Below are 24,742 nucleotides of genomic sequence, written 5' to 3' on the forward strand. Positions count from 1 at the left end.
GCCTGGCAACACATGCTGGCTCTGAGCTTGCCAGTGTGCGGACACGTGCTCTCATTGCAACTTCTACAGTAATGCAGATTGAGACAGGAGCATCATCTCTGTGCCAGTCTGTTTTCACTCTGAACTGGCAGCTCCCACTCCTATCGCCATCAGCAACTGACCTGAGCAGCTGTGAGTGTGTGGAGCCCACAGACTGTTGCAGCAACAGCCCGAGGCAGGCAGTGCTTAATTTGATCCGGTGGTTGCCAGTGGGGGGTCACTGATCTTTGGGGCCGGCACTTATTTCTCCACATCACATTTCCCTAGACCAATGTAGTGAAAAACAAACAAAACGAGAAAACGGAGGAAGAGAAATACAGAAAATGCATCGGCAGCAGAAAAAGCAGACACGTATAAGAGTGAAATAACAAAGCAGGAAGTACCTCGCTGTGAATTGAAGAGGCCTGAAGTGAGATTGGGACTGCGCACACTTGCTATTTGTGCTCTTCTATTTATAGCTCCAACTTTCGGTGTCTGGGCAGCACTTTGGGCACTGGCACTTCTAATTTTACAAATAAAGCAGTGTAGGCAGGCATTAGCTCCTGGCTGAATGAGTTTTTAGGTCAAAGAAAACTCTGATGATTAATGTTCCCACTTTTGCTTAGTGGCAGATATGACTTACCATAAAGTAGCACAGAGGGTTAATGTACCTGCATGCATATCACCGATCTTTATTATATGTGGATAGCTCTTTGGGTTATTGCTTTTGTCATAGACATCCTTTTGTTGCTTGTAGTTTAGTCCCACCTAGTGCTGAGCTGGAGTTGGGGTGCTGTGCTCAGAAACAACATATGAGTTTAAAAGCACCTGCTACTTATGTGTCCATCTATTTTCAGGCAATAATAAAAATATCAAAGATAACTGATGATTGATGTTACTACTGGAGAGAGATCAGAGTTTCTTCTAGTGGCAGTTTTGGCTCCCCATAAGGTAGTTGAGTACTCCACCAGCATAAAAAAGAACTGTATTTTATGTTGATAGCTTACTGGGTTACTGCTCTTGCCACATGACACTGGGTTAGTGTTCTTGAATTTCAGGTGCTTTGGAGCAGTTTCAAGATCTTCTTAGAGTTTCTTATTGCTCAATTCGGTGTAAATTCTGACATCTATCTATTTCCATGGATTTCATTGCCTGATTTTGTTCGCCAGAAAGTGTCTCTCAAAGATGGCACACATTTGATCATTGAATGTCACTCATAAGTACACTGAAACCATGAAAATGTCACACATAACCAATCTGAAACCTTGGCAGCAATGCTCATACATTCTCGATCCGATAAAGTACTTAATTAAGGCAGCAACACATACAAAAGATGTCTTGGCATACATTTAGAATGAACATAGTTGAAGCATTTATTAAGTTCATTAAGTAGTGAAATATGAAGCTAGGAGTGAGTCTTCATGTAATTATGTTGTTCTCTTTGTAGGGAGACAAGGGAGAACCTGGAGAGAAAGGAAGCCCAGGGGAGTCGGTACGTAAAGAGTCAGCATATGTCTGCTTGTTTTCAGGTGCAAATCTTTTGAGCTCTCCCGTGTCACTAATATTTAAATAATTGTATGAGAGCACTGTTGTGTGAATTGTCTTATGGGACTTGTTATTCTTTTTTATTTATTGATTTTAATAGGTGTAGGCTGCAGGTTGAAATGTAGCATTGTTCAGAAAAGAAATACAGAATGCAGCAGCACACTTAACCCTTGACAAAAAGTAGACGTTAATCCTGCACGGCTGAAGTAAAACCAATAACCGGAATAAAGTGATACATATGCATGAAATTATGAAGTACTGTTAGTGGTCTGCATTAACATACAATTTAAAACTCTAGTTTGATTTTTTTTCAATAGTTTTTCTTCTCTATATATAATGTCCTTAGGTGGTAGGACCAGCTGGAAAACCAGGGGCAGATGGAGCATCAGGACCTGCGGTAAGAAATTCTGATTGTAAGCCTGCGACTTCAGGCACTTTTGTATATGCATACTCCCCAACATTACCTACTTGAATCAATTACACTCTACTGTGCTACTCTTAAAAGGCTGGTCCAGCTAGCTGTGCGGTATGTTATCTTACTATTTTGTTTGCTCTACATAATTGAGAGTCTACTTCAGACTCCTACTTCCCTAAATATTCATTATAATTAAAATAAGTTTGAAACCGATGGGTTTTGATCAGCCTCATTATTTCATTTCATCGCCCTGAGTCTATTCAAATACCTGCTGAATGGAGTCCCATCCAAGCCAAAGCTTTAGCTGGTATACGCCAGCACTAATGACATTCATGCCTCAGGTGGAGAAATTATGGGGGTCATTCTGACCCTGGCGGTCTTTGACCGCCAGGGTCGCGAATGACGGAAGCACCGCCAACAGGCTGGCGGTGCTTCCATGCCCATTCTGACCGCAGCGGTAAAGCTGCGGTCAGAAAACCGGGACCGGCGGTTTCCCGCCGGTTTTCCCCCGGCTGGGCGAATCCGCCAGGGCAGCGCTGCAAGCAGCGCTGCCATGGGGATTCTGACCCCCTCCCCGCCAGCCTGTTTCTGGCGGTTGTCACCGCCAGGAAGAGGCTGGCGGGAATGGGTGTCTTGGGGCCCCTGGGGGCCCCTGCACTGCCCATGCCACTGGCATGGGCAGTGCAGGGGCCCCCTAACAGGGCCCCATGATGCTTTTCACTGTCTGCCTAGCAGACAGTGAAAAGCGCAACGGGTGCAACTGCACCCGTCGCATCGCTGCAACACCGCCGGCTCCATTCGGAGCCGGCTCCTGTGTTGCGGCCCCCATTCCCGCTGGGCCGGCGCTAACTTGGTTAGCGCCGGCCGGCCCAGTGGGAATGTCCGAATGCGGGAAGTGGTATTTTGGCTGCATGGCAGCCAAATGCCGGTTCCCGCTTGGCGGGCGGCTACCGCCGCCCGCCAGAGTCGGAATGAGGGCCTATAATATTAATGAAGCAGAGGCACAGTCACTTTCTACTTCACAATTTCAGATACAAGAATCAATGGATCTACTATGTGTTTACAGTAGTTATTACAGGCAAGTCAGGTGTACTGGCTTTGCCAATACTTGTATTTGTTCTGCTCGCGAAGGAATACCTTGTGTTTAGAATCTGTTGCTAATGCATTCATGGATTACACCTCTTATTCAAGGCAAGTAAAGGTCTCTTTTTGAAAGCATGCCAAAAAACCTGTACCCCTGGAGCTCATTTAGGGGCCAGCAGGAGGTCGCAGCTAATTCTCTGGCTTGCCTCCTGTTACCCCTGGCACTGCCTTTCTGACCACTGGCCTCAGATGTCCTAAAGGAAGTGGAAGAATCAAGAATTAAGCAAGGACTCTCGTGAGCCACATTTACTTTTTGTAGCCCACGGTGACCAATTACATTTGACTGCATCTTTAAAAAGGTAACTGTGCTCAGAAGTAGAATGCACGCTACAATGAAACATAATGTTGCTGTCCTGAAACCTGATTATGGCACTGTTCGTGGCTTGGGAACACGCTTCCAATGCACTCTAAGGATCGAAGCAGAAAGTAACAAACCTACATAATAATGTATTTATTTTGCTGGTTAGGAGGGCTCAGGCAACAAGTTATTTTGTTGCCTCTGGTTGTTCATGAGCATGTGATTATAAATGAAAATCAGACCAATGGGGAGCGCTAGAGAGCAACAAAGAAGTTGAAACATGGGAGAGGCAGTATGAGCCACTGAAAGAAAAGGTGAGACAAATGTGAGAACAAGTGATAATACGAATGAGAGACAGCTGAGAAGCATAGAACAGACAGGTCAGTAAGAGGTAATGTAGATTTTCCTAGTAAATTATGAAGAAAGTCAAAATTTTATTAAAGACACGGAAGCGAGTATTACGCTTAACCTTCCTTGCTTTATTTTCAATAGCAACCACAGTCGAGAGAAAACTACAAATCCCAAAAGGCCAGGGTAGAAACACAGCCAATGGGAACAGAATAAAATCCACATGACGAACCATTCAATATGAAGGACTCCTAAGATATTCTTAACTTGACTGCAAGCAGCCATCTTTTCTTGTGCGAGAAGACTCATGAATAAGTATTAAACATTAGCAAAATGCAACAAATAATAGAAGCAGCCAAAACCAGAGAGAGAAAGTAGGTATTCTGCCTGAACAGATATATTTTGTCATAGACAAAACTCCCAGAAGCTTTTTGCTAGCTCCGCTAAAGCTTTTGACTTAGTACCCTTTAGGTGATTGATGTACCTTACTGCCAACAAGCTGTATATTCGAAGAAGAATGAAACACTGGGATTTGTTTTTTGTAAAACTCTATCACAAAGGAGCCTGCAAGCATCCCTAAGCAGTTAATGTACAATGGAAACTCCTGTGGAGACCATGTACCTCCAGTCAATATTTTACCACACCTTGCGCCCCAACCGGTCAGACTTGCATCATATTCTAATACAAGATCTGGGGATGAGGCAAATAAAGTCCTGCCGTTCAAAGCATCAAGATGATCTAGCTACCATTGGACTTTCATACAGGATTCATGATCTACGGGGATGGAATCTGAATAAGCAAGACCCCTGCAAAGATGACAAATTTTCAATCTCTGAAGAGCATGATAATGAAGAGGGCCTGGGAATATTGCTTGAATTGACGAGGAAAGCATCCCTACAATCCTTGCAAGAGATCTGAGGGAGATGGTAGGAAGGCGTAAAGAGTGGATTATCTCTGACTTTATAGCTTTCACTTTTGACTCGGGTAAGTGAAGAGTTGCTTCTATGGAATTTACAAGAAACCCTAGAAACTCTGGCCCTCATTATGTCGTTGGTGGTAAGTGCTGATTACCGCCATGCTGACTGCTGCCAACATCCTACGACTCCGGCGTTATACCGCTATGCATATTATGACCCACACATAGAAATCCGCCACTATACAGACACACACACAAGTCCGCCAGCCCAAAGGTCGGTGATAAACTGGGGGTACCAAAACCCACACTGTTATGCCAACAGAAATACGCCCACAGCATTATGGCCCACAATTCACCATGGTGGAAATTCAACCGTGGTAAACCATTGGCAGTACATACCGCCGTGCTCAAAATACACACACTCAAACAAAACAACACCACATTGGACAATTTAAATAACACACACCTGACACCCATACACACACCACACCCACACACCCACACCACTATAAAACACACACCCACATTACCCACAACCCCTTACAACTCAAGAAAATTGACAACTGAGGGAGAGACACGCCAGGAGCACCTACTGAATCAGAGCCAGAGAACACCATCACCCATACACCATCCACGCACCTCACAGCACACAACCCAACACATCACCCCACACACCCTCACACACACCACTCACACTACACCCATGACATCAAAAAGACACCACAGGTTCTCTGAGGGGGAGCTAAGGGTCATGGTGGAGGAAATAATCCGGGTAGAGCGACAGCTATTCGGATCACAGGTGCAGTAGATGTCCATTGCTAGGAAGATGGAGCTATGGCGGAGAGTCGTGGACAGGGTCAACGCTGTTGGACAGCACCCCAGAACAAGGGATAACATCAGGAAGAGGTGTTACCACCTACGGAGGAAGGTGCGTTCGTGGTTGCAAGACACAAGATAGCTGTACAGAGGACTGGCGGTGGACCCCCGCCTCCTCCCCCACAACTAACAACATGGAAGGAGCAAGTCTTTGTGATCATATATCCTGAGGGCCTGGCAGGAGTAGCAGGAGGACTGGACTCTGGTAAGTCAAATCTTTACTACTTCACCCCCCACCTGCATTCCATTACAAACTCCTACCCCTACTCTCACCCCTTCACTCCACCACCTCACATATACCTCACCATCACAACCCACCCATCCCAATATCAATCCCTGCATGCAACACCAATGCATGGACCCCCATCACAGACCTGCATGGACCCCCATCACCACAGCATGCACACTAGTGACAATCACTACGCCAACAAAATCACAGCTCACACAAGCCAAAGCTGCCTTGGTAATAACAACCATAGAGGGCAACATACCCATGCACAAGATGTCACACGCAGAAATAATAACACTGCACTTACATCCCCACAGGACCCCCACACACCAGAGAGGCGGTTCCAGCAACATCCACCCCCCAGAAGAGGCCCACAGTGATGACAGCAGCTCTGCACACCTGGATCTGGTTGACCAACCTCGCCCATCAGGGACCTCTGGACAGTCGCTGACCCAGCCACAGTCCCAAACCACCACAGAGCCTCTAACCTCAGGAAACACCACCACAGCACCCACCCAGCGGGCCCATACCTCTGTCCCCAGAACAGGTCAATCAGCAGTGTGTCCACCACTACTGGGACCCCAGGCAACCCCACAAACACAGGACAATCAGGGACCTGGGGTCAGTGGCAGTGGGTGCACAGTTCAGGGGACAGAGGCACAGGACAACAGGGAAGCTGGGAGGACTGCTGTGCGACAGGGGGAGGACAGGCCAAGGGAACCGACTCTCCACAAGGCACTTACCAACATCCTGGGAGCACACCACCATTGCCAGGAGACCCTGGGCCAGATACTGGCCGAGTTGCAGGAGACCCAGCGGCTGCAGGAGGTACAGTACCTGGGGATCAGGGCAGACCTGAGGGACATCCACACCACCCTGGTCACCATTGCAGGGGTGCTGGCAGACATGGCCAACACACACCATGAGGGAGGTAGTGGCACACCATCGGGCACCTGACACTAGCCACACCGATGAACAGCCCTCCACCTCCGCCAATGCTAGTAGGCAGGAGGCCCTGCCACAGGAACAACAGGTCACCAGCGCCCCTCCCAGTGCAGAAGGAGAACCACCACGCAAAAGGTCCCTACGATCCAGGCAGAAGCCAGAGAACATTGCCAAGACCCCCGCCAGGAAATAAGACTCCCCTGAATGTCACCCTTGTGTCCCACCATGTCACCCTGTCCACTTTGAACTGCCATTGCCCCACTCCCTACGCCCCCTTGGACAATGCATCTGTGATACCAATAGACTGGACTCTATCCTGGACATTCCTCCATCATCAACCCATCCCATTACACTACCCCATACACTTATTATCACGGAAATAAACACCCTTAGAACTAAAACAAGGAGGGATACTGTCAATTGATTGAAAAATATATTAGTTTAACAAGCTGTAAACATTGCAATTCAAATGTACAGTTATATATACTTAGAAATGACCTGTAGTGGGCAGCAGTAAACACACCAGGAGCCAGAATGGGGCACAGATATCTGAAAATAGAGATGCCAAAGGGTACAGTAAGTGGCCATAGATTTTGGAAAACAGGCTGCCATGTACAATGTCCAACACAAAACTGCAATGGAAGGTGAAGTTACAGCGTCTTACCTGTGTGTCACTGGACGTACTGTTAAATTATAGTAGTTCTGTTGTCCACATCCTCTTCCTCTGCCTCCTTTTCTTCACTGTTTACAGGCTCCACCGCTGCCACACAACCATCTCCAGCCTCATCCCCTTGCAGAAAAGGCACATGCTGTCTCAAGGCCAGGTTGTGCAACATGCAACTTGCAATGATGAACTGGCAGACCTTCTTGGGTGAGTAGCACAGGGATCCACCTGTCAGATGGAGGCACCAGAGTTTGAAAGAGTAGTGGATGGGGTCCTACTCCAGTACCCTTTACTTTATGGTCCTCCAGACAAACAGGTGAGTACACTGTGAGCACGATGCGTGGGGCATGAATGTATGGAGTGCTGTGTGTGTAAGCCTTGTGTGGGGGGGCTGAGGGGTCCTGGGCAGAGTGCTGCACGTTTGGTGGGCAATGTCTGTGCGTAAGGGGATGGGGGATATGGTGGACCATGAGTATAACAGCCCGGACGGTATGAATAATACCTTTTCTTATGTATCTTTTTCGTCAGGTCAGCGCCCATCAGAAAAAGGGTATTTGGTGTGCCATCGCCAAGGAGGTGCGGACCCTGGGGGTCTTTGACAGGCGGAGCACCCACTGTCGCAAACAGTGGGAGGACCAGTGCCGCTGGGCAAGGATGACAGCAGAGGTCCAGCTGGGCCTGGCCTCCCAACGAGGAAGGGGTGCCCATCGTACCCTGACCCCCCTGATCATCCACATCCTGGTGGTGGCCTATCCAGAGTTGGATGGGCGCTTGAAGGCATCACAGTAGCCACAAGGGGGTGAGGACAGATTCAGAATCATGAAGAGGCACACTTTAAGGTGTTACCTGGGTGGGGGATGTGGGTCTGTGGGTGCCCCTAGGCCAGGGTGAACATGGCAGGGTAGGTTCCATGATAGGCAAGCTCAGATGCACTCCGACCCCAATAATGCTAGTGGGCATCTACTACTGGGCAGGGTCCTGTGGGTTTCAGGTGTGCAGCTAATGGCGTTAGGCATTGTACCCCATGGCCTGGTGACTAGCATTGTAACTGGTAGTGCATGGCCAAGTGCATAGGGCTGTTCCCTGTGAGTTGTGTACTCCAACTGTAGTATTGTTGCTGGCATTGACCAAGTGTATCCTCTGTCTCTTCCCCCCCTTTTTGTTTTGTCACCCTGTCCTTATGTTCATTAGCATCATCTTGCAGAGGAGCAGAGGCACCGGCGACGGAGGGAGCTGCATCCCACATGGGCCTGGAGGCCGAATCCACTGACAGTGAGGGCACCAGTGGGATGGAGGGCGAGGGGAGCACCACGACGGACACAGGAGGGGACAGTTCTGACAGCGACACCTCCTCCAATGGAAGCTCCCTGGCAGTGGCGGACACCTCTGTGTCTACTCCAACTACAGGTACAGACGCAACTTCCGTACCAGCACTGCGTTCCCAGCAGCCCCTCAACGAGTTTCCCGTGCCCGCTCACCCAGGAGGGTGAGCATCTCATTCGCCCCAGGCACCTCAGGTCCTGCCCCATTCAGCCCTGCTGCCCTCAGTGAGGAGTCTATTGACCTCCTGAAATGTCTCGCTGTTGGGTAGTCATCCTTACTGATTGCCATCCAGGGTCTAGCAGGGCATTTTCAACAAACAAATGCATTCCTGGAAGGCATTCACTCTGGTGTGGTGGCCCAACAGAGATCATTCCAGGCTCTGGCCAACTCACTGATGGCAGCCATTGTCTCTAGCCTCCCCCCTCCAACTTCCTTCACCCAGTCCCATTCCCCTCAACCCGAGCCTATCCCAAGCACACCTTCAGACCTGAATGCACCCAAATCAACACACAGAAGTGGCTCAAGCAAACACAAGTACCACACTTCATCCCACAGGCACTCACACAAGCACTATCCAGATAAAGACACACCAACATCCACTGCCTCCACTGTGTCCCCCTCCTCCTCCTCGTCCAACTCCCTCCCAGTTGCATCTCCACTCACACCTGCATGCACTACATCCTCATCCACTACCTCTGTCACCAGCCTGCCTATCACAACACGCCTCTCACTGGCAGTCACCACCCCATATCCATGCACACGACCCCTCTGTCCCCTCCCACTGTGTCTGTGCCCCCTCCTCCCAAAGTACACACATGCAAGCACTCAGACACCCAACAGCCATCCACCTCACAACAGCATCCAGCCCAATCACCTGCACCCAAACACAGCAGACAGACACCTCCTACAACCACTCCCTCTTCCTCCACTCCCAAACCTTCTCCATCTTCTGGCCCCAGTGTCCCTAAAAGGCTTTTTGTCTCCACCCTTGACCTATTCCCTGCCCCTCCCCCATCCTTCCCTTTGGGCCAGGGTGGGCAGAAACCAGCCCAGTACCTCAGCCAGCCAGTCCACAGCCACTGTAGTTTCTGCAGCTACTGCAGGTGTGAGAGGCTCCAAGGAGGCACCCACAGCACAGCCAGTGTGCCTTCACCACCTGCCATGGGCAAGAAGGGACCGCCAGCTAGCAAGGGAAGGAAGGGGACACCAGCCAGCAAGGGGAAGGAGGCACCAACAGCCAGCAAGGGGAAGGATACACCACCTGCCAGCAAGGGGATAGAGGTACCACCATCCAGCAAGGGGAAGGAGGGAACACCAGCCAGCAAGCCCAGGAAGGGAACACCAGCTGGCAGAAGCAAGGAGGCACCACCATCTGCCAGGGGCAGGAAGGAGACAACAGCTGCCAAGGCCAATGTAAAAGGAACAGATGCCACAGGCAGGATGGATCTGGTGCCTGGGGCTGGAGCAGCATCTGGGCAAACAACACCAGCCATGGCACTTCAGCCGTCCGAGGCTGCAGAGGAAGGGCTGGTGCCTCCCCCTACCACTGACAGCACCGCCACCTGCACCGCCACCAGCACCGCCACCTGCACTGCCAGCAGCAGCACTGCCAGCAGCCCCAGTGGGCAGCCATCTGAGGCTGCAGGGGAAGGGCTGGTGCCTCCCCCCACCACTGACAGCACCGCCACTTGCACCGCCAGAAGCACCACTGCCAGCAGCCCCAGTGGGTAGCTGTCTAAGGCTGCAGGGGAAGGGCTGGAGCCTCCCCCCACCACTGACAACACCACCGCCAGCCCCGCAGCTGCCATCCACTGAACAGCCGTCACCGCCTGCAAGCAGTGTGTAGTCGTGACTACATGGGCTGTAGTGCATCCTGACCCCTGCAACACCTGTAGGTGTGACACCCAGGTGAGAGACTGTGACCTTGCACCATCACAGGGCACAAGGCCCCCTCCAGAAGCAGTGGAAGAAGCCATCCACTCACCCCCTCCTTACCAGGATAAAGCACACTGGGCACAAGGCCCCCTCCAGAACCAGTGGAAGAAGGCACCCCCTCTTGCCAGGATGTAGCACACTGGGCACCAGGCCCCCTCCAGAACCAGTGGAAGAAGGCATCCACTCACCCCCTCCTTGCCAGGATGAAGCACCCTGGGGCAAGGCCCCCTCCAGAACCAGTGGAAGAAGGCATCCACTCACCCCCTCCTTGCCAGGATGAAGCACACTGGGCACAAAGCCCCCTCCAGAACCAGTGGAGAAGCCATCCAATTGAGAGACTGTGGTCTTGCACTCCCCAGGACCAAGCAGTGGGCAAATCACCCTCTTGAGAGAATGTGGTTTTGCACTCCCCAGGATCAGGCAGTGAGCAAACCACCCACTAGAGAGACTGTGACCTTGCACACCCCAGAACCAAGCAGTGGGCAAACCACCTACTTGAGAGACTGTGGCTTTGCACTCCCCAGGGTCAAGCAGTGGGCAAACCACCCACTTAAGAGACTGTGGCTTTGCACTCCCCAGGACCAAGCAGTGGACAAACCACCCACTAGAGAGACTGTGGCTTTGCACTCCCCAGGACCAAGCAGTGGGCAAACCACCCAATAGAGATACTGTGGCTTTGCACTCCCCAGGACCAAGCAGTGGGCAAACCACCCACTTGAGAAACTGTGGCTTTGCACCCCCCAGGACCAAGCAGTGGGCAAACCACCCACTAGAGAGACTGTGGCCTTGCACTACCAAGGACCAAGCAGTGGGCAAACCACCCACTTTAGAGACTGTAGCTGTGCACTCCCCAGGACATCACAGAGGGCATGTAGCCCCCTCCAGGAACAGTGGCGTTGTACCATCTTCCAGCTGAGCTTCCCCCCCATTCCCCGTCCCCCTGAGGTGCACGTTTGGTTTCGACCTGATGCCCGTGCAGTGTTCTCTCCATATTGAGGCCGGGGTCAAGTGTGGCCTTGGCCCATGTGTTATGGCTCTGTGGGCCATGGACATTTTGTAGTGGGCATTGTCCCTCCATTTGTATATATTGTACATACTGTTTAGTGCTTTAAGGACGTATTTATCTGAATTTTTAATATTACACTCACTTTAATCAATTCCTTTTGTCCTTGCATTATTCCTGAGGGTTACGGGATGTATGTGGGATGTTGTTACATCTGTTTGTGTGTATGGTGGTAAGGGTGGTGGTGGTGCATGTTGCATATGTGTGTCACTCTCTTTTTCCTCCCCCCCCCTTGTGTGCTAGGTGCGGTACTCACCGTGGTCGTCTTTGCCACCGTTCGTGTTCCTTGTGTAGGAGGAGGTAGACCAGCATTGGAAATATGTGCAGTTTGGGCTCCATGGCGTTGTGGTTCTTCCTTGAGTGTCTAGAGGTGAGTCGTTTCCCTTCTGTGTACTGTTTTCGCTGTGCTTTTGGTGGCATTGGTACCGCCCCAGAAAAGCTGGCGGATTGGTGTGGCATAATAGTGTGGGCGGTACATTGTCTTCTGCCAGGCTGTTGGCGGTTACCGCCGCGGTGCTTCTTGGTACCACCATGGCGGTCGGAGTGTTAAAGTGGCTGTATGTGTTGGCGGTTTCTGCCGTGGTCAAAATTCCATTTTTCTTACTGCCGGCCTGTTGGCGTTATTACCGCCGCTTTATCACCAACCGCCAGGTTTGTAATGAGGGCCTCTATGTTCTGAGAAGGGACAAGATTTGATTTTTCCTTGTATATTAGAAAATCCAGATCTGTTAGAAGGGAACAAGTGTATTGCATTTGGGAGAGAAGAGATTGAAGATTCTGTCCCATTAACAAGATGTCCTCCAGATAAATTATTAATCTTAAACCTCCTGTGATCACGATGAATAGGAATAGTGAGGTTTGCGTCTTGTAAATCCAAATGAACCATCCAGTCATTTTGTAGAAGAGCATCTCTGAGATATAGAATGGTTTCCATTTTGAAATGACGGTATACTACGAATTGGTTGAAGAATTTTAAATTTATGACCGGTCTCATTTTTTGTTTTCCTTGTGTACCAAAAAGATGGAATTTAAGAAGTCTAAAGGATATGGGGAAGTATGTTAAATTGCATGTATTTGTAGGAGGGAGTCGATTTCATGAGATACCAGATAAGTCATTTCAGTTGAGAACTTTAGAGGGGGAGGGAGAAAAGTCTGAAAAGCTGTGTCATAAAGTTCTATGGAATAGCCCTGAACTGTGTTTAAAACCCATGAATCCGAACTGATGGATTTCCATTTGTGGAGGAAAAATGTTTACACAACTTCCTACAAAAAGATGGCTATAAGGAACCCTTACTTGTGGGTTAAGAAGTCCTGCAGAAGTGCTGAGCATGGCCTCTGAAGCCTCTTGATCTTTGGGGATAGAATTGAGGATGGAATTCTTTGGGAGAAGAAGAAGTGAAGGAGCCTTTGTAACCTTGAGGTCTTGGGGTTCAGCCAGTAAAGTGACTCCTTCCTGTACGAGCCCTGGCAAAAACATGATTTACAAAGACCTTTTTTAGAGATTGTTGTGCTTTGTCCAAGGAGCAAAGGTTGTCACATATTTGCTTAGCTTCTTCATAAAAGAATTTCCAAACAGCAGGCCATCAGCCTTGGCACCAGGATCCATCGTTGCCAGATTTGCCAGTTCTGAGTCTAATTTTATAAACAAACCTTTGCATCTTTTATGGGTTATAGCCAAGTTGGTTAATAGACAAAAAGCTCTTTTAGTCCTTAAAGTCAATTGTTCCGGATAAATGGACGCACTTTCCAATCTGGCTGTCTCCCTGATGTAAAAAATACAGAGTAATGGACCTGCAATGTCCAGCATTTTGTCCTGGCACATAGACCATGCCCTGTCAACCACTTTGCGAGGATCTTTGCCAAACATTGTAAAGAATGTCAGCATTGAAGGATTGATAGCAGGAGTGACGGTAATATGGAGTTGCAAGGAGGGCCTTGGACATTCAGCCTTCAATTGCGTTCTTCTTTGCTTATCCAAGGGTAGATGTAATTTGGCCGTAATGTTGTTAGGTAAGCCACTCCGTAGAGTTGGGATGGTGTATCAGTTTAGAATTACCTTCTAAGTCCAAAACATTTTTGGAGTCAAAAGGATAATTGGAGGAGATGGATAGCTTTTGTTTTTTAGGAACTAGACTGATCCAGAAATCTGAATTGTCTGGATCGTCTGATCTATTGTCCGAATTAGGATCATCAAACTCGTCATCTGTATCATGAATAGTAGAGATCACAATCTTTTGCGCACTGTTCTCTAATTGGTTAGTTTTGCCTTTACTTTTAGCTCCTGGAGCATTCCCCTCCTTATAAGGAGGCCTGTGAGGATCTTCGTCCTCAGTCCCATGTGAGAGGGACTCACATTCCATAAGCACAGATTTTTTATTTGTTCGTTGACTCTAAGAAGCCACTGCGGCTTTGCACTTTCTGCTTTCCCCTGCAGATAGGGCCATGTTAGATTGTGACATTAAAGACAAAATTGTGTTTTCGAATTGTTTAAAGACCATATTCATAGAGGCTGAGACCACTTGCCTACAGAAAAATGAAAGAAAACTGGCTCAGATTATTTTCGAACTCCTCCTCTCTGTCACTGTTATTATTGTGAAAATCATTGGAAAACTCCATAACGAAAATAAATATTTAAAAAGCCTGGTGTGAGAGAAAACGATCCCACAAACGGTTAATATTGATGGGAAGTAATGGGTAGGAGTTTTGTTAAGAAAGGGAGGAGATTTGACCAGCTTCATTTGAGGAAGGGGCGTGTCTTAGGAGACAAGCTGCACCCCCGTGAGGAAGAGAGGAAGCGACAGCCACAGGCTAGAGAGACGCGTCAAACTGGCTAAAATATAAGCTTTGATCGATGTGTCTGATCAGAAGGTCTGAAAAGAGCTTCCTGACACACCGCATGAGGAAAAAGCAGCAGAAAGGTCAATGCACCACAGACATGGCAGAAGCCACCAAAGGTATTTGAGGAAAAAAGCCATTGCGAATCGCGCACAGTACTGCAATAGAGAAAGGAGAAAGAATGTCTCAAATATGAGAGGAAACAGTAAATAGTGCAACAATAACGAGAATTGCGCTTTATATTGCCCAATATGAATGAACAATTGAAAAATATACTTATCTTGACTGCGAGCATTAAGGAAACAGGACTGCTTGCAGTCAAGTTAGGTATATCTTAGGAGTCCTTCATATTGATTGGTTCGTCATGTTGGTTCTATTCTGTTTCCATTGGCTTTGTTTCTACCCTGTTCTATTGGGGTTTGTAGTTTCCCCTTAACTGCGGCTGCTATTTAAAAAAAAGCAAGGAAAATTATGCATAATATCAGCCTCCGGTCTTGACATAAAATTCAAAGAGAGGGGGAGGCAGTTGTGTTAGAGGTGATAAAGAGGCACACAGATGTGACAGCCCAGAAAAACAGTGGGAAACTGGTGACAGACGCTACTAAGAGACAACTGAGAAAGATCATATGATGTAATTTCCTGTGATATGATTGGTAACAAAGGGCATGTGATGTTACTTTTGCTATTCCTGGCAATTTTGTGAATTGATGAGTGTCTATACCACTCACTCTCATGGGTGCAGATTTACTGCTTGCATGCATTCACATAGACTTCGAGAATTATCCTAGAGGTATTCAACAGTTACCAGTTTCCAGGTATTTTCCTGCAAAGTTTTTGACTATTTCAGTTTTGTATGACTAAATAGATATGCATATTTACTCATGAAAATAAGTCTTGAAAGTAAACGAAGGGTCTTTTTTTCTCCATTGATTCCATGCAGAAGTACCTCCCTATACACCCAAACCAGTTTTACGGTGTTCTTTTTCCCTTTCCACCTATTTCATCCCAGAAAGAGATTACCTATTCGTTGGAGAGAAGGTTGTTAACACCCACAAATGCACAGATTTTTGACTGTGCACATACTCGTCGAGAATTCTACATTTGTCGTTCCCCGCCCACGTCGGTGAATGAATATATGTACAACTGCAAAAGCAATTTTTATGAATTCAAAATTTTCACTGATAAAATTAGTTTTTGTGTGTGCCAGTCAAACCTGTCCATACACACTGTTTGGTGACTCAGTCCTGGGTGCCTGGGGTCACGCTTTCATTAGACTGCATGTGTTAATCACACAGTCTTAAATCATACTCTTCAAAGGATGGAAAGTCAATTTGGTGTTTCCACACTGGCTGAACATTATCATATGAACTTAGGATACATTTTAAAGTTTGCTAAAGCGTTGCCATTTTTGTAGCCTATGAATCAGGGTGAATTACGACTAAATTATTGCTTTGATAGCAGACTGTGTACTACACATATTGACAAATACCCGTATCAGAACATAACCATCCCAATGTAAATAGAACAATATTTGTTATTGTGTATCCAACAAAGCTTCTACCTAAATTCTGGCAGACAGACAGAAGTTTGTAAAAAATATTCCCACGCAAAAACGCAGACCTCTAACGGTAGTGACTGAAATGTTGTGATTTACACGTATTTTAATTTTATTGAAATGCATACAAGACAAGCGAAGTATATTCAACCAATATAAACACATGAAATCCTAACAATAAAAAATAAAGAAATAAACTAAAGTAGAAATAGGCAAGTAATTCATTTTCTTCCACAGTGAGATGTAAATACTTCACCTACATGCTGTCTGTAAACTATAAAGATCGAATAGGAAAACAAAACAAAGACTAACAAAGTTCCAAGAAAAAGAGGCTATTTTTATTTATAATAATTAAATGTTGTAGGAAAGCAGAATCAGGGATCTTTTCTACAGTCGATTCAAACATAATACTCCTTCTAGTTTCCCTACTTTAGGATTTTGGGCTAAACATGTGCCTTTACTGTCCCCTAGTGGGAAAGACTGCAATTCGTCGACGAGCTGAGCAATGTGAGCTAGAAACATGCAAGCTTTTGAACCACGAAGCAGTCCTATCCCGCAGAATATTACATCACAAGCACAAGTTTAAGAATGCTTTTGGACTAGGGTAAAAGAAAGAGAGGCCATTTTGTAAGAAAATCATGTTTATGTGTGGCGTGATCTATTATGGCAAGTGATACGTATTTGTGGAAATCTATGGACGACCTGAATTGCCCATAAATGTAGCTATTAAATGTTGTCTCCATTGTATACCTTGGCACTGAATAATAGAAGGAGAAGGCCGAGCAGACGTTTTCTTGGGGATAGACCACTCACATAAATTTTGTTCATTTTTGTCCCATTGCACTAATAGATAAACATGATGAGAGCCTTTACGGAGGACATACCTTCTGAGATTGGTAGTAATTTAAGCTCTGTGTTCTCTGTGTGAGTAGCACCTCCCAGTGGCCCGCTTAACACGTCATCATTCCAAGGATATATTTGAGTACAATTGAACTAGGATGATATTGAGACCTTTTATTTATTGCACTATGAAACTAATTTACTGTAGTAGCAAAACCTTAATAAAAAAAATAATTATGATTCCAATGAAAAAAAGGAAGCCTCAAAACCAAGGGGCATATTTACAAGTGGCTTGCGCCGCCGGTGCGTCAGTTTTTCTGATGCACTTGCAGCGCAGGCTGCAGGCACATATCTTCAAGGCCACGCTAAGCCACTTTGCGTGGCTTTAAATGGCCTTGTAGATATGGAGTAGGGCGAATCACCTCATGTCACAGCTTTGCCTCACTCTGCAAGAAAGAGGTGTTCCATGGGTGTTGCTGTGGGTTCCCACGCAACACACATGGATTTTGATGCATTACTAGATTTACAAGGATTTGAAAACCTGGGAATGCGACAAAAGCCTACGGGAGGTGCAACAAAGAGAAATACCTTTATTTTTCCTTGTTTTTTCCTTTTACTATGTGATAGCAAGAGGAAAACGCTTTTTGACATTTTTTTTTGTGCAGGAAGGTGTCCGTTCCTGCACAAAAACTGTCATCCACCCAACAGAGCCACCCTTGCACCATGGTGCAAAGGTGCCTGCATTGGTGGGTAGCAGACTAATGTGCACCAGCACAGGGTAAAAGGACAGGAATGTGCTGTATCTTGAACATATGGCGCATTCCTGCTCTTTTCTTTTGACAGAGGGCAGTGCAGCAAGAAGGCATGAAGCATGATAATGTGAATGTAGAAAGCTAAAGATGAAGATCGTTGCGCAACAAGAGAAAAAGTTCTTCATATCCAACAGTGCATGAGTTATGGCAGACATGATTTGGATGAGCTGAAACATCATTAATATATTATTGATTAAATATTCATTAAGGAAGGGGATTGGAGAATGGATAATATATTTAATGGAATATCAATACACCACTGATATATTTATTACATTGAGAAAGAGACTGAATAAAAAAATACCTGTAAAGAACAATGAACAATTATTTCTGCACCTATGATAAATGCTAAGAAAAGAAAACGTTCATTTCAGGTTGAAAAAAGAATTACGAGCAAGAGAAGTGTAATGATGCATGCGCTGAGAAAGAGACTTTAGGAACACATTTTGTACAACAAAAAGGGACTATTTGGTAATTTTAGCTAAAAGTTAAGCATGACAGAAGAAAAGCTCATGCAGACACATAAAGCTAAGGAGAAACTAAAACAGTCTCAGCTTGCAAGATGGTATATATTCTGTACTTTGGGGCTCACTCCTACTGGCCTCTAACTCCGGATTCAGTCCATTCTCACAATTACTCCCTGAATTGGGATTCAAGCCTTTGCACAGATAGCACATGCCACGGGTGTTTGCATGCACAATTTTTAGCAGACCCAAACTGGCTGTACCAGGCAACGGGTGTTTTACCACTTGGCTGGCAAGGTGGGGTCTGCTGCTTCTTGGCTCAAAGAGCCTGTTAACGCGTCCCTTTATGATATTTTATTACACATCAGGACTCGTTTTAGGCCGATGAATCTTTTGACCCAGTTGAGAGACACCGTAGGACGAGATAGCTAATCAATATATCAATCAATACATCAATAATGTCATCAATATTTATCACAACAATGCATTTCACTTTAGTCAAAGTCATTAATCAATTTAAAGATGCTACCATGACCTTTCAGCCATGAATAACCACACCTTGTTTAGTAGAATTTTATGAATTTTATTCCTTATTAATTGCAATCTAATAGCAAATGCGTTAATCTCAATACCAAGAAACATAATAGCATAGTCACAATAAGGCAACTTTGATAAGCTTTCATGAAGGTGAAAATCACAAACATCAGAACATAACACGGCGTGAACATAGATACATTTTAGCAAAGAGTCAATAACACGTCAGTTCAACAAAGCATAGTTTCAGTCGTTTGTCTATTTGCGTCAGTTTGATGAACACCTGTCCTAACCACTGATTAGCATTCGCATGTTGGGCTTCATGCAAAACAATTTAGAACACTAATTTGGAAAACATCTAGCTAAGGTTTTGGTCAAAAGCAAGCAGTTGGTACCTAGAAAGGAAAAGCAAACAGACAAATTACATTTGCATTGTCATAATTACCCTCCGAGGATTAGGTCAGCACACAGGTTCAGCCTTCGTCTTCAGGACATCACTCAAATCGCCATCAGTCAGAACTCAGCTCTGGGGCAAAAGGGAACTTTCCTCATAAGGAGGTAAAGTATAAATGGGCAACTCTAAGGGCAAGGATGTTTTAAGTAAACCACCAAATCACCAAACAGAGTGACAGAGTTTCTGGATAAAACCAATAGCATTCCCTACCTAATTCTAAATGACTTCCAGTGACATGGGTTTTTATCCCTCTTTCGATGTACATTCCCCCAAAATTCTATTCGACATTTGCTATACCCCACTATCTTTAACCTATCATATAACACATTAGATAATCTAACTCTTCACCCCATATTATTTTTTTAAAAATTGATTGGTCTTCGTAATTGACGTCTTCTGAGGTGGCACGTCCGGTGTGATTTCATCCCTCTGTAATTCCTTGCACATCTTTTGGTCAGCAGATCCATTGTCTACACCGGTTTGAATGACCTTGTACATTACATTAATCTACATTGTTTCATTTCACTTTTAACATTTAGGCCCTCATTCTGACCCTGGCGGTCGGCGGAGAGACGGCGGTCGGACCGCGAACAGACCGGCGGTATTAAAAATGGCATTCTGACCGCGGCGGTCCCCGCCGCGACCGACCGCTACTTCTCCACTCCGTCCGCCGCGGCGGTCATGACCGCGGGGCTGGAGTTTGCGCACTCCGGCCCCGCGGTCGTCCCAAGACCGCCAAGGGTATTATGACCCTGCCTACCGCCGCGGTTTCTTGCGGGCGGGAACCGCCGTGCGAACCATGGCGGTAAGCACTATCGGGGCCAGGGAATTCCTTCCCTGGCACTGATAGGGGTCTCCCCCACCCCCCACTACCCACCCGAGTCCTCCCCCCACACCCTCCACCCCCCTGCCACCCCCCAGAGGTGGTACGAACCCCCTCCCCACCCCCACCCCGACATGTACATACATGTACCCCGACATGCACACACCCCCAACATGCACATATACACACCCCCTACACACACATACACAACGGGGACACATACCCGCACACATACATGCCGACATGCGCACCTGCCGAACAGCACACATTACCCATAGACACAGCAGCACCCCTCTACACACTCACACGCACACCCCCATGCACGCACACATCACACAACACCCCCCCACCCCCTCCCCTCACGGACGATCAACTTACCTTGTGCGTTGGTCCTCCGGGAGGCGACGGGAGCCATAGGGACGTGACCGCCAACAGAAGACCGCCAACAGAAGACCGCCACACAGAAATGTGGGTCGTAATTCTGGGGGCGGTGTTCTGCTGGCGTGGCGGTGGAGGTTGACCAGTCTCCACTTTCCCGCCGACCGCCAGTGTGGCTGCTGGCGGTATTCCGGCGGAACGCTCCCAGCGGTCGGAATACGCGCAGCGGCATACCGCCGCGGTCGGCGGTCTTTACCGCGGCGGTAACTCGGCGGTCTTGCGAAAAGACCGCCAAGGTCAGAATGAGGGCCTTAGTCTGTGGACGAGGATCTAACATGGTTACATTCATCTTCCAAGTCGAAGAAAAAGAATAAACAGGGTCATGGCCCCTTGTGAGTCAGCACACTGAAAAATAGAAAAATGCATTTAATATGAGAGCCAGGCAGCTAAGCTTCGGCTCATGCTAATTTAAGGCCTATGGGGTTTTTCAATGCAGATTTAATAACGCAAATGTTAGTATAAACTTATTTAAACGTAATTAAAACATTTTGATTATCATTATTAGTTTGCGTATACATTGGTGGCCACTCATCGTGGTCACTGTTCAAGAGTGCTTCTAAGCAAAATTACCTTTATTATAGTTTCTATGTGACAGGATCACACCTTAATTCATAAACATTTCATGTTAATATAGATTATATGAGCTACGCCCTCTCAAGCCCAATACATATATTATAAATACTCTTCAAAATTCCCAACAGTGCATTTTTCTGATAAAATGGCAGTTGCAATGCATTTCAACTTAGTATATTAAATTATACGATTTTATTGAATAAGAATTGTTAAAATTGATTCTATTTTAAAAAAAAAAATTTTTATTCAGAGCATGCACAACAAGAGTTACGTCAATTTCAGCATAACAGTATGGTCCCCTTTTGTTTCTGGCTGACTCCGTACTACCACCTTTGACACCCATAAGACAAACGGCATCACGAGAGTTATATTACAGGCAAGCTCACATCTTATGGTTCATATGCAGGTATTCCAGGTAAATATCCTCAAGGGGTTGTAAGTTGACTAGCGTCACAGGAATACGTTTCAGTGGCTAACTACGAGGATGACTAACTATGGGGAAGAGAAAACTAGGGGGGTAGGGGGTAAGTCACAGAGCTCCAGGGCTTGGCATGGAGGTAGCAGTGGGATGGCAAAGTATACACCTCTGCATGTGGGCTGGGCAGGGAGTGCCTACAGGCAGTGACTGCTCCTAGTGGTATGGGGGAAAAAGGAGGGTGGTTTGGTGTGAGTGTGGGTGAGGTTCCAACTCCAGGGAGACCCTGAGTAGGCCATCAGAGCTGTCAGGACGTATGCTCTACGAGTAGGGGTCAGTTATCAGTCAATATCTTGGCAGGTTCGCCAGAGAATCAAGAGATCTGAGTGGGCTACAGGTGTTTGCCAGGTTTCTAGTGTGGTCTAGTTTCACTGTGCAGGGGCTGTTGAAACTGGGCCAGTACTGTGGCCCAGTGGTGTGAGATCGGGTCTGCCGAGGCTGCATAATTACTCTCTAAGCATGGCAAGTAGAGGCGCCAGAGTTACAAAGCTTGAACTGACCCCATGACATTTATGTTTAAACATGCCTAGTGCGCTGGCCTCCATAGTATACAGGTCCGGTATATCTGTAACTTCACATAATGTGTTGTGAACTGAGGACCAATACTTGTGTAGGGAGGAGTAGGTCCGTAGGATATGGCAGAGATCAGCACCTACAGTAGAGCAGCGTGGGCAGGTAAGCTGTGCTTTGGGGAAGTAACAATTTAGGCATGCTGGGGTGAGATATGCTCTATGCAATAGGTAAAATTCAATATTCTTCAAGCTGGAGTTGCATGAAACCCATTTTCTGATGGGATTACGCTATCTCCCATTCCTTGTCCCGGAGTGATATTCCTATGTCTGCCTCCTATTTACATCGCAGGGTGTCCAAGGGAGGAGTCAGTGAGTTAACGGATAGCACTGTAGAGCCAGGTTATGAGGGTGCGAACCGTGTCCATCGTGATGATTGCACATATGACCAGATTTTCAGGCGTCTCAGGGTCTGTGGCACCTAGAGGTTTGGAGCCGTGTTTCGAAGTTGTTGATATGAGAAATTGCCTCCAGGTAGAGAGCCTTCTTCGGCGAGGTGGACAAAGAAAAGGAGGTGACAATCGGCATACAGGTCTCCCACTGTGTGGATGGTGCTTGACATCTAGCTTCTCAGCTGCCACACTGAGTAAAAACCATGAAATTGAAGAAGGCCCACCAATGGAATGTTGGATGCACAGGACTGTTTCCCTTTTGAAAGCCTGTGTATGCGGAACATGCAACTGAGCGCTATTGCCACCTGTAAAGGCCAAGGGGAGGCAGGGAGTACCTTACGAAAGAGCAGGTTGTGCAGCTGGGCCAGGCCAAGGCTGTCGCAGGAGTCGATCGCCTTTCTCATAAATCACCCGGCCATCCAATTTGGCAGCCACTGCAAATGAGCTGTCATGAAATAAGTCTCGAAGTAGGAGGCACTGAGTCCAACCCCCTCAGCTGGGAGTTGTAAAGTTCTGAGGGCAATCCGACACCGACGGGTGCCCCAGATCAATGATATCTGCAGAGTATTCAAAACTTTGAAGAACACGCTGGGGGGATAATCGGAAGGTTTGATGAAATAGTACAGTAGTCTAGGTAGGATGATCATTTTTACAAGGGCTATCCTCCCAATGGGGACAAAGGGGGGGGGCCGCCAAAATGCTGTCTGATCGGGTATTCCAGCAAGAGCCTTCTGAAGGGTGCACTCATAGAGATACGAGTTGGAAAGATAGATTCGTATGCATAAATACCAGACCACCTCTAGTCCCAATAACAATGGAGTTCCCTTAGGGTGATGTCACTTTATGGGGTTCCCAGGTATAGAGGTTATTCCACTGACTTTGGTTGCGTTTACTCTCAGACCGGAGGTCTCCACAAAATTCGTAAGTATCACAGACAATGAGTCCAGGGTTGGCATACGTTTTTAGTGTAAATAAGTGGGTTGTCTGCATAAAGCAAAACTGTATGGATTTGCTCAAGCAGGGTTATACCCACAGCTGTCCCTCCGTCTGTAGGCGGCTTACCACTGGTTCCATCACCAGGGCAAACAATTGATGGTAGAGCGGACAGCCTTGTCTGGTACCTCTTTGCACCGGGAAGGAGTCCGATCTCAGAGGTGCACTCTGGATGACGTGGCTGTATCCAACAATCAAGTGTAAACTAGCAGGCGCTTTCTCACGCCTGGAACAGGTCCCTCAACACCTGGAACAGGCACTCCAAGGAAAGCGTGTTGAATGCCTTTTCCACAAACAGGACAAGGCAGGCTGTATGGGAAATTACATTCTGGATCTGGTCCTGTGCATGAAAGAGACGTTTGATGTTTTGTGAGGTGTTGCGGCCTGGGACCAAGCTGTTCTGGTTTTCATGGACTTATAATGGGACAATCTGGGAATAGAGATTCACTAAGATTTTACCCAGGATTTTATAATCGGTTCCTAGTATTGCTATGGGTCTATAAGAGCCTAATTGGGTTGAGTTTTGATCGGGCTTCAAGATTAAGACTAATAGTGCAGCAGACATTGGGCCAATATGGGTGCGAAAGCAGAATATTATTCCAAGAGGAGTCCGTCAAGTCCAGGAATTTTCTTATGGGCTAGTTCTTTGATGGCTTGGCAGATTTCCTGCACAAACATAGACTCATCCGGCATCTCCTGATGCCGGGTGGGACACGAGAAAGTTGACGTTCTGAGAGGAAGGTAGGGAAGGTCAGACGGGAGGCTCTCTTCAGGACCTTACATACTGCTGCATAATATGTGGTGAATTCTCAGAGTATCGCCTCCTGCATGTGCAGTGAGTCCCTTGAGGAAGACTGTATCAGTGTAATAGGGGACCTGGTGGCAGATTTCCAGATCAACCAGGCCAGCAGCTGTCCTGCCTTGTCGCCCTCTTGGTGGGTTAGAGTGGCATGCGCTTTAAAGCTGAAGTGCCGGAGGTGCTCTGGGAGAGATGCATGGGTCTCCTGTGCCTTCACTCATCGAGGGATAAGCTCCAAGGTCCCTCGGATACTCACTATCTCTCTTACACAGATACCCTGGGTCACTATTTTAAAAGCATCAGTTGCACGGGAGGTGGCCGAGTTGTGATTATCAATAAAGTAACATTGAATGTGTGTGCCCAACGTGTTGCAGAATGCAGGATCATCATGTTGAAGGTGCCAATGTGGGATCAGCCTGCAAGGGGTTAGCCATGCAAGCCCCACTCTGTGGACGGCATGGTCCTCAA

At 47.1% G+C, this 24,742-nt stretch overlaps 1 protein-coding gene across 1 annotated transcript in view; it reads left to right on the forward strand.

Moving 5' to 3' along the window:
• Nucleotides 1-24,742, forward strand: part of COL13A1 (collagen type XIII alpha 1 chain) — a 650,895-nt gene that overhangs the window by 404,777 nt on the left and 221,376 nt on the right. The window contains exons 29-30 of the mRNA XM_069242266.1: nt 1,466-1,510; nt 1,910-1,960. Of these exons, the coding sequence (XP_069098367.1) occupies nt 1,466-1,510; nt 1,910-1,960 (96 nt within the window). The remainder of the gene's footprint in view (nt 1-1,465; nt 1,511-1,909; nt 1,961-24,742) is intronic.

This window comes from Pleurodeles waltl, chromosome 6, assembly GCF_031143425.1.
Source record: "Pleurodeles waltl isolate 20211129_DDA chromosome 6, aPleWal1.hap1.20221129, whole genome shotgun sequence".
Taxonomy (NCBI): Eukaryota; Metazoa; Chordata; class Amphibia; order Caudata; family Salamandridae; genus Pleurodeles; species Pleurodeles waltl.